Source organism: Moschus berezovskii, chromosome 23 (assembly GCF_049115385.1).
Source record: "Moschus berezovskii isolate FMDL1 chromosome 23, NW_MosBer_1.0, whole genome shotgun sequence".
NCBI lineage: Eukaryota > Metazoa > Chordata > Mammalia > Artiodactyla > Moschidae > Moschus > Moschus berezovskii.
The window spans coordinates 61,015,382-61,025,489 of record NC_142482.1 but is presented as its reverse complement, the minus strand read 5'-3'; the positions used below and the strand labels follow the sequence as shown (position 1 = coordinate 61,025,489).

The window sequence follows — 10,108 nt, the reverse complement described above, 5'->3', positions numbered from 1 at the left end:
CAGCATCAGGGTCTTTTCCAGTGAGTCAACTCTTCGCATGAGGTGGCCAAAGTATTGGAGTTTCAGCTTTAGCATCAGTCCTTATAAAATCTGAAAGAACGTTATATATATAACTGAATCATTCTGCTGTACCCCTGAAACACAACACTAAATCAACTATAACAAAAAATTACTGATTCTTATGACTGTATAATAAAAAAAATAATCGGACCAGTGATAAGTCTGTTATACCATTTATTGGTGATGGAATTACACTGGAAAATAAGCACAACAGAAGAACCACTTTGAGTAAAATGGTTTTCTAAGTGAAACATTCCTTAGAAACATAACATGTAAGAGACTCAAATTCGTCATCAGGGAAGCCCTTGGTTTATGTGGAGCCATCTCAGCTGGGACTCTCACAAGCTCCACTCCACAGCACATTCAGGGATTGTGTGTGTGCGTGTGTGTGTGTAATACCTGTATCTCGGAATGAACCATATTTTAGCTGGGCTTCTTGGAATAGATTTGCTCATGTTGAGATGCAGGGAAGAAGAGAGTTATGTTATTTTTGGTCAGTGGCTGAGCACTTATCCTTAGCTATTAATGAAGGTGATAAACAACAGTTCAACTTCTGAATACAGAATGGTCTGTTCAGCACCGCATCTTTCCGGTAAAGTTTCTTTTTGGTCCTTGGTGCCTGAATCTCATCCCTGTGACTATCAGGAAAAGACAGAGGTATGGGTGAAATTGGTGTAGGAGACTTTGGTGGCAGACACCTGGCTGAGACCGTTTTAACCAGCAGCTGAGTTGTCTGGACAGGAGCGGGCTTGACTGTGAGTTCTTGGCATGGGTTTAAAACGGAGATTTTGGGATTCTTAAAGTCATCATGAGCTGCAATGACCTGTTTTGGGGTGGATGAGGTTTTCAGCGCTGGTCTAGAAGTCCACTTGTATTTGCCAACACCATTCCAGTTCCACTTGGGAGCACTGTGTTCAGGCTTGTAAGAACCAGAACAGTTTTTTCTTTTCTCATGACTTTTCTCTACACAAGCCATCTGAAGACCCACAGCGTCAGGAGGTTTGGGCTGTCTCATTTTGGAGACAGCTTTGGAGGAAGGGGGCCGTTCGGTGATGACCGGGGCACAGGAGGTCTGTAGTCTGGGCCTTTCTCTCTGAATGGTCAGGTGCTGAAGTCTTTCCATGTCCAGCAAACGTGCCATCAGCGGCTCCAGAGAGCTGTCTGGCGTCTCCACTGTCATTTTCCAACTGTCAGATTTTGAGAGGGCTAATTTGTGCAAGTCCAAAGTACTAAACGGAGGGGGAAGAAAATCAGGATATGGAAACACTTCATTCAGATCCTCTGTGAAACGTTCTTCAACATTTTCTATTGTTTCTGGCTTTAAGTTCAGGTCCATCTTTTTTAAATCACTGAGTAAAGTATCGTTTGCTTTTTCATTTTCTGATAAATCGCTTTCATCTGTTAAATTTTCCTCCACACTGCTATTTCCATTCTTCAGATTCCAGTTTGGAGCAGTTAAAAGTTCTCCACTGTTGTTTTCTAGAGTTGAGCATAAATTAATATGAGGCTCATCCCTGTCCTTGGAAAAGTCTCCATCAGCATATGGACAGCAGAGATCTAATGGTGCCTGCAGTGCAGGGTGGGCACGGACTGGCTTGTCCACTGAAGCACTTGTCAGTGGGTGGTTCCCATCGAAGAGCCTTATGGGATTATTGGTCATATTACAGCCAGTTTCCATTGAAGATATTTTGAAATCCCTTAAAAAATGATTTATATAATGAATGGCTGGTTCCCTAGAATTAAAATGCTGTTAAAATAATGAATAAGAAAGCTTTACCGGAGACTAATGTTTAGCCCCCAATGGCATGTATCTCTATCTGTAACAGAAACATGTTAATTTTCAAATACGTTCTAACTATATACAACTATCTACATTTTTAAAAGTATAGACTAAAATAATAACTGGGCAGTCCTTTGTACATGCATAGGTGACTAGACCATTGTACCCAGAAATGGCTAACTGACTCTGAGTGGCCACGAGGCTGCACATAGCTGATTACAGCTACTTGACTATGAATATACTGTCTGTGTAACTGTGACGTCTGAGAAGGAGACGCTCCACCTCAGACTGAATATTGACCCAGAATGAGACAAGAGGAAACTCTCCAAGAGTGTAGTCAGGTTACTTAAGAAAGGCTTCTACTTGGGCCACTGTGGTTTTAAAAGACTAGTCTAACCCAAAAAGGAAGCAAAACAATGTCTAGTTATAAGCAAAAATTATCCCAGATACAGTCTATAGCAATTTTCATCTGATGGTACGCTTTCATTTTAGGGGTGATACTTCTAGACATTATATTCAAATAAAAACTGCAAAAAAGCCAGGCCACAGAATACTGAATTTACAGTTAGTACGTTTTAAACACTTACTAGAAATACTGCCATGGAAAGATCTGATGCATTAATTGACATATATACAGTTGCATTATCTTCTTGCTTCTTTTAAAGCCAGCTTACACTAAAGTCAACAAACTAGTCTTAAGGGGTTTACAAAAATACAGAAAATGGTAAAAAATTTGTTCATTTAGCTAAGCATTAGGTTTAATGACTTGCCTCTGAAAAATCACAGGAAAATCACCTTAAATCTATACTTGATTAACAGACAATACATGTAGCAACAAAAAGAGAGAGCACAGAATCTCAGTGTGGAAGACTGTGGCTGGACCCCTTGCCACCAGCGAACAAAGTGGAAATTATCCACCCTGGAGGTGGTCTGATGGTGGAGACAATTACACCAATGCACTCTGCAAACTGTTAAACACTCAGGTAAGCCGTCGCGACTTTTACTCTCTTTGTTGACATTGAGGAGAAACATCTCCTTAGCAGAATGTTTCCCTGCCCCCAAGCTTCCAGCTCTGCACCACCACCAGGCCTCGCCAGCACCAGCCGTGAACACCCATCCACTCTGTGCAGACCTCCCAGCAGCCCACGAGATCGGCGGTTTCATTTTCTCCCCTGGGCAGATCAGGGATCCCAGGCCCAGACAGGCTGAGGTCACACGTCCCGGAAGCAGAGGAGCTGGGCCCCAGCCACTGCCCTCGGCCGACTCCATCCGCGTCCTCTCGCTTCACCTGACCGCATCCCGCGAGCTCCTGCTCGTTAAAGCAGCCTTTTCCTCCACCGATCAGCACCATCAGTCCAGACACGAGCCACTACAGCCCCCTTCACGCCTGCGGCCCGCCCTCCGCTTCAGCGCGAGGAGCCGCGCCCCGAGCGCACAGAACCCTCGGCGGAGGGCGCAGCGGCTGCAGGGGAAACGCGCGACGGTCAGAGCCGGGGACGGGAGAGCAGCCCAGCTCAGCAGCGCCCGCACACGGCAGCCGTCGGACAGCGACAGACGGCGGTTCGGTCCGCGGAAACGGCCCCGTCGCTTTGACCTGCGATTCGGAGACGCCTTCCAGCTGGTTCTCACGCGCATCGAAAAACCAAAAAGGAAGAATTCGGACCCCAGAAAGGGTCTGGAGTGAGGGAGGGGGTCTGGGAGCTCGCGCCGAGCTCTCACATCCCGGTTCCACCTTCCACCGCTGGTCTCCTGCCCCGTCCTCACCCACAGAACAGGGACAGTGACGTCAGGCCTCCCAAACGGGGCTGTCGTGCAGGTTCGGAGCGAACACAGGGACGCGATGAAAACCATCGCTGGCACGTGAATTACTCCTTTCCCGGTCCAGCTCCTTTTTGTTTGGACGAGAAGGCCAGCCCGTCCTCGGCGAGGCCTACCCACGGCTTCCCCACACGCTCGGCCACTCCCTTTCTCGGGGCTTCCCCAGGATTTGCACACAGTCCTTTGTGCTTCTGGTTGTTTTTTGGCCTCCTACTCCAATTGAGGAGCTAATGCATCTGTAGCTGTCTCTATCTCGCTGAGTTAGGGGCTGACAGTCATAAACACTCCCTCACCTGAGCTCCGCGCTGCTTGCTTCATTCAGAGGGTAACTCCACAGCTGGAATAGCCTTTGTTTACTATTCTAAGAAGAGAAAAACCAGGGATGTTTTAGTAACGGCATGCCTTTTTAAAAATAATAAAATACCTTCAGAGTGTGATGGATAGAACCCCACCTGTATTCTCTGGGGCACGAACTCTGAGAAAGTGAGCTCCAGAAGGAGCTGCTCTGCTGGAATTTCCAGGTGGTTCTATAAAGCGGCAGAAGACATTTAAACACCCAGCATTTCTACTCCTGACCCTTGTTCTAAGAATGTACAGTTCTTGTTCTAACCAAGCAATATTTGCTAGAGTCTGATAACTCGCCCTCATATACATACTGGGTGTACTGACCTCATTGGAATAGTATAATTTATTGGTCTGTACTGACCTCATTGGAATAGTATAATTTATTGGTCTGTACTGACCTCATTGGGATAGTATAATTTATTGGTCTGTACTGACCTCAGTAGGGATAGTATAATCCATTTATAAAGATCAACTAAACAAAGTTAACTAGTAAGACTTGACTATCATTAAAATTCTTTATTAACAGTTAACTGTTTTACATTTTGATGAATAAAAGCAAATGAAAGATTAATTCTTTCACTACTTCAAAATACAACTGTTTCAACTGACTTAAGGCATCTTAAGAGCTGAGGCCACCTCCCTTTTGGCAGTGACTAGAACATACTATATTCATTATGTTAATTTCCATTTATGATATTGTTATATTGAAAACAGCGATATAATAAGACATCCACTTAAGGACCTACTTGCAGCTTTGTTAAACAGCAAACGAAAGCACTGACTTGACTCGTTTGAAGAGCTCCAGAGAGACAACATTTTAAGTTTAACTGAGAGGAAAGAGACTTTCTTCAAGGAACATACAATGTCATCTTAATGTGCTGTGAATTATTTAAAACCAAATATTTATCCTTACCTTGTTAATTTTGCCTGAAAGAATGTGTACGGAAAAAAATGACAATTAATAGTTACATAAAACTGGTGATACTCAAAACAAGCCCCCTTTAATATGAGTGGTTGTTCCTATTACAAATAGGGATATAAGTTTTCGTGTATTTATAAATATAAGCAGACACATCAAGGATTTCTTACCACCTGTGGCGCCATCCCTCCCAGGTGGGAGGCTTTTATTTTCAGGAACAGGTACTTCTGCATCCAAATTCCAGTGAGACAAGTTCTAAAACAATATTTGTTTTAGGATAAACTTAATGTAAGAAAATTTTACAAGCCCAAGTACATGATTTTATAGGTCCTTTGGGTAAAATATGACAAAAGGCACCAAGTTCTGTGACCCCCCCCCTCCACCCCATAAGGACACTCAGCATTTCTGAGGAGCGGGAATGTACACCTTAAACTATTATCAGCTGGATAACACCTCAGGAAATGGAAAGGTTTTTTACAAGAATTGATGGCTTCATTTCAAAACTGATTTTAAAAGTATGATAAAGTGTCCAGTTCAGTGTGTCCTGGGCACATGCTGGCTCATTCACCAGATTTTATGTATCTGAGTACCAGATCTGAGAGTCTATGAAAGTCTTTCCATCAACCGAACAAAATTCTCTGACCCTCACATACTCAACACTGACTAGCCCGCATCTCATTCCAGACTCCAGATGTTGAGAAACACGCAGGAATTTTTTTTTTTTAAGGCAAGAAACGAATAAGGAAAGGTACAATATCTACTGAGGATTCACGTTCCAGATACTGTGCTGACCACTATGGGGAAAGGCATGGGTGTGTGCAGGAGAGGGCTGCAGAAATTTATCCTAGAAAAGAGAAAGTGAAGAGGTGGGCAGTTTACTTTTTAAAAAAACTATTTGAGGGCTTCCCTGATGGCTCAGTGGTGAAGAATCTGCCTGCTAATGCAGGAGACATGGGTTCAATCCCTGATACTGGAAGACCCCACATAGAGCAGCTAAGCCCACGTAGTACAACTACTGAACCTGCGCTCCGGAGCCTGAAAACTGTAACCACTGCGGCTGCGTGCCCAGAGCCTGGCTCTGCGACAGGGAGGCCGCCGCCCTGAGAGGGGAGCAGCGCCACTTGCCCCAACGAGACAAAGCCTGCAGGCAGCGACAGAGACCGAGGACAGCCAAACTAAGTAAATAAATAAGTTTTCAAACAGTAATATTGGAGGGATGAACTCAGCAGCTCTGTTACCTCAAATGAGAACAGCCTTTGTAAACTAAACTTTAAGCAACATTCACACCAATGAAATGTTAGGTAGTATTAGGTCATCATCACTGCATGAAGGAGAAAGATGGACAAATCAACTTAAATACAGGATGAGAATTTAACTGATCCACAAGGAAGTTACCTCCTGGCAGGAAGGAGAGCTGGCCTTTGGAAGGTGGGCCTTGGTTTATCTTTTCCTAGAGGCTTTTATTTACAAAAAAAAAAAAGTTAATAAAATTCTTTGTTCTCTGAGAGAACATGCTTTGGATCTAGTCTCCGGATGAGAATCACCAGGGGTGCTCTTTAAAAATAACAGTTGAGGGCTTCCCTGGTGGTCTAGTGATTAAGAATCTGCCTGCCGAGGCAGGGGGCACTGGTTCGGTCCTCACCTGGGGAAGGTTCCACAAGCTGTGGAGCAACCAGGCCCGATCTCCACAGCTCTGAGCCCGAGCCCTAGAGCCCGCAAGCGGCAACTCCCGGCCCGCGGCCACAGCTAGGGCCAGCGCTCCGCAACTAGGGAAGCCACCGCAGTGAGACGCCTGCACACAACCAGAGCAGGCCCCGCTGCCAGAGCAAGCCTGCGAGCAGAAAGGAAGACCCGGCATGGCCAAAAGTAAATAAGTAAATACATGCAATAAAAAAGAAAAGTTGAAAAACACAGATGCTGATGAAGTAGGATGAGGCCAGACACTTGTACTTTTAGAGCCTCCTGACGGATTCTCCGTCTTCTCTCGGCTGTAATCCTGGTTCCCTAAGGCACAAAGCAACCTGTGCGAGGAACAGCTCTACAGTAACAGCATACAGGGCAGCTGATGAAAACTGTGCCACTGAGACCGCAGCACGAGAGGAAGCGAAGTCGTCAGGTAAGGACGGCCGTCAGCCGCCCACGACGTCCCCCACACTGCAAAGTCCCTACAGGTGGGAACTGGGCCCTCCTGCTTGATATCCACCTGCCTTGCCAATATTTTTCACAGAAAACATGTAAGGATATTAAACAGGTGAGCACTGTCATTGAATCAAGGTGGTACGTTTCATGGAATTCAATTGCAATCAGAAATGTTTGGAGATTTGCAGAGAAGCTGGTTAACTTGTCCTTTGTTAAAGGACATAAAAATGTTCAGGGCAGTCTACTCAGTACTCTGTAATAAGATAAACGGAAAAGAGATGGAAAAAGCCTGGAGAATGTATGACTGAGTCTCCCTGTGCAGTGCACCTCAAAGTAACACAACGCTGCTGACCAACTCAACTTCAACATAAAATTTAACACATTTTTAGAGAACTTTTCCATCTGGTCTTGCAAACGCACCTAGAGGTGGAGTGCAGACTGCTCCCAGAGAGCAGCAGGGCGCGGGGCTCCTTGCAGAGGCGCTGACCGCCGCGGGCCGGTGGGGAGGGGATGCTGCGCCCCCCCGCGCGGTCCGCTGCACCTACCTCCCAGGGGACGGCCGCGCCCAGGCCGGGGCCGCTGCTCTCACCGGATCTTCTGCCCATCTTGCTCCTCGGTTTCCTGGGAATCCTGCACAGGCGCGGGGCAGCACACGGAGGGTGAGGCCCGCGGTTGAGGCAGAGAGAGCGCCCAGAGGTTAAGAAAACGCTTTAGAAGAGGAGGGATTGGCCTGAGGGCAGGCCGGCTCACAAGAGGGGTTAACTGGGAACCCAGGCCAGCCAGACAAGGGCGGGGGCCCAGAAAAGAGCAAACGGCAAGACCTCCGTGACAGAAGACGGAAACGAAGCTCTGAAGCGAGAAGGGAGCTACTATCAGACGCGAGACGCAAGTGTGTCTCACACGGGAAGACACCTGGTGGATCGTCTGGAATTAAGACACGGGGTCGTGCAGTCTGCTTTTCGGCAGTTAAGCCAGGGGCCCAGCTGGAAAGCAGGATCCACCTTCCGCACGGACAGGGCAGATCCCCCGCGCCCCGACCCCGCCAAGTGCCTCAGATCCGGCGAAAGGCCCGTTTCCCGCCCCAGACGACCCTGGTCCCGGGCCACCGCCGCTGCAGGCAGAGGCTGCGGGCGCAGCAAGCGTCACGGCGTTGCCGCGGCGGATTAAGGCGCGGGTTCGGACCCGCTGCAAAAGCGCAGACGGACGGCAGCCACCGCGGAGAGCCGGGCGCTCGCCGGGCGTCTACGGCCGGCGGTCGCGGAGGGACGCCGCTCGGGGACGCTCGGCGCCCGGGGAGCCGCCGGGGCGGACCGGGGGAGGCGCGCCGGGGCGCGGGCGCCCGGGGGCGGGAGGGGCGGGGAGGGGGCGTCGGGCCGGCCGGCCACCGCTTACCGCTCGGCGTCGCTGGCCCCCGGCTCGTCCCTGGCCGCGTCTCCGCGCGCGCTGCCGCCCGGGCGCCCCGGCCGCTCCGCGCGCCCGGCCTCCGGCTCCGCCGGCCTGCGGGGAGGACAGAGCGCAGCGCCCGGTTGCACGCCGACCCCCGCCCCGACCTTGACCTTGACCCCCGCCCCGCTCCGGCCTCCCGCCGGACCCCGCACCAGGTCCAGGCTCCATCCTCGACCTTCAGCCCGGCCCCGCCCCCTGGCCGCAGACCTTTTGAACACCTTGAGGGTGAGACCTGGCCTTTCTCTGACTGGCAGAGTGCCTGGCCTAACAGACAGTCCGTACGTGTTTGGGTTAAATTACCCCCAAAAGGAGATTTTTCTGTGTGGTGTGGCTACCATGTTCAGGGCTCCTGTCAAACGTCTCATAGCGACTAACCAGTGCAACACTCAACAGCCCAGCGAGGGCGGCACTTCTAATGATTCCTGTTTTACAAATGAGTAACTGGCCTAGAAAATCCCATGGATGGAGGAGCCTGGTAGGCTGCAGTCCGTGGGGTCGCTAAGGGTCGGACACGACTGAGCGACTTCACTTTCACTTTTCACTTTCACACATTGGAGAAGGAAATGGCAACCCACACCACTGTTCTTGCCTGGAGAATCCCAGGGATGGGGGAGCCTGGTGGGCTTCCGTCTATGGGGTCACACAGAGTCGGACACGACTGAAGTGACTTAGCAGAAGCAACTGGCCTTAAATATTACCTTTCCCAGCTTAGAATTACTTGAAAAGTAGTGACTTGGGTACGTGGGCGTCCAGGTATTCCTAGCTAACCCTGACTAATGTATCTAAGTGGGAAAGGGTTTTCTGTTCTCTGGCCAGAAGACAGAAGTGATGTGCATATGTGGACACGTGTGTGCGTTTCACGTGTGTGTGTGCATGCCACGTGTGTAGCTGATGCAGCCCCCATCCTTGCTCTGTTTCTGCTTCTCCTTTAGCTTCAGAAATTGACCTGATTCCTAATCCCTTCAGCTGCCTCTGAGCTGTGCCATCCGGGAATAAACACATCCTCTAAGAGCCTCTCTTTTTTTCCTTGACGGAACATATTCTTAAAAACTCTCCTATTCTCTCTGTTTGACGATTCTTCCTGTGTCTGGAGACTTTTTGAAGGCTTTGCATCAGCATCAAAACCCTGCCTCCCTTCCCCCATCACTTGTTGAGCTGATAAGGTTTTTAGCATCACATGTTCAACACGGCAGTGACCGCACAGTCCCCGCAGGGTGTTCTGGGAGAGCAAGGGGCCAGGCCTCCCGAGGGGGCGGAAGGGCCAAGCCGTGGATGTGGAGGATGCAGGGCAGCAGCCAGGGAGCCTGGCTGCCTCCAGTCCAGCCCTGAGAGTCAAGGCACGGGCTGTTTTCCAGATGTGGGCTGTTTTCCAGAGCAGCTCAGGTCCTGGGCCAGCCTTCTCGACCAGCCCCAGGCCTCTGCGGGATTTAGTTCTGCTGGTAGCCTTACTTCCAACCGGTTCCTCCCTATTAACCCAGGAAGCAGGGCCAGGTCGCCTCTGTCTCGTGGCACTGGACAAGCTCTTCCATCAGTCAGGATGGAGCTGGTCCGGGCGGGCAGAAGGGGAGCTCCTCGGGCCAGTCACCCTGTGGGCCAGGGGT

General features: G+C 49.5%; 2 protein-coding genes across 2 annotated transcripts; one reads left to right on the top strand and one right to left on the bottom strand.

Moving 5' to 3' along the window:
- Positions 1 to 243: 243 nt before the first annotated feature.
- On the bottom strand, positions 244 to 7,684 carry FAM217A (family with sequence similarity 217 member A). The gene is made up of 6 exons (XM_088831444.1): positions 7,607 to 7,684; positions 5,093 to 5,177; positions 4,917 to 4,930; positions 4,106 to 4,185; positions 3,952 to 4,014; positions 244 to 1,757 (listed from the first exon to the last, which is right to left on the bottom strand). The coding sequence occupies exons 1-6, from the start codon at positions 7,664 to 7,666 to the stop codon at positions 545 to 547; spliced, it is 1,515 nt and encodes a 504-aa protein (XP_088687570.1). The 5' UTR covers positions 7,667 to 7,684; the 3' UTR covers positions 244 to 544.
- Positions 1,861 to 3,663, top strand: LOC148774233 (uncharacterized). Its single transcript, XM_088831523.1, has 3 exons — positions 1,861 to 1,867; positions 2,660 to 2,823; positions 2,904 to 3,663. Exons 1-3 carry the CDS (start codon positions 1,861 to 1,863, stop codon positions 3,522 to 3,524), a joined length of 792 nt encoding a protein of 263 aa, XP_088687649.1. The 3' UTR covers positions 3,525 to 3,663.
- Positions 7,685 to 10,108: the final 2,424 nt, after the last annotated feature.

Coding starts and splice junctions, on each gene's coding strand:
- FAM217A (XM_088831444.1), bottom strand. CDS start 7,666: ATGGGCAGAAGATCCGGTGAGAGCAGCGGCCCCGGCCTGGGCGCGGCC. Junction 5,178..7,606: donor GCGCGGCCGTCCCCTGGGAG/GTAGGTGCAGCG, acceptor ATATTGTTTTAG/AACTTGTCTCACTGGAATTT. Junction 1,758..3,951: donor GCAAGCAGCGCGGAGCTCAG/GTGAGGGAGTGT, acceptor TCATTTTTTAAG/GGATTTCAAAATATCTTCAA.
- LOC148774233 (XM_088831523.1), top strand. Junction 2,824..2,903: donor GCAAACTGTTAAACACTCAG/GTAAGCCGTCGC, acceptor CCTGCCCCCAAG/CTTCCAGCTCTGCACCACCA.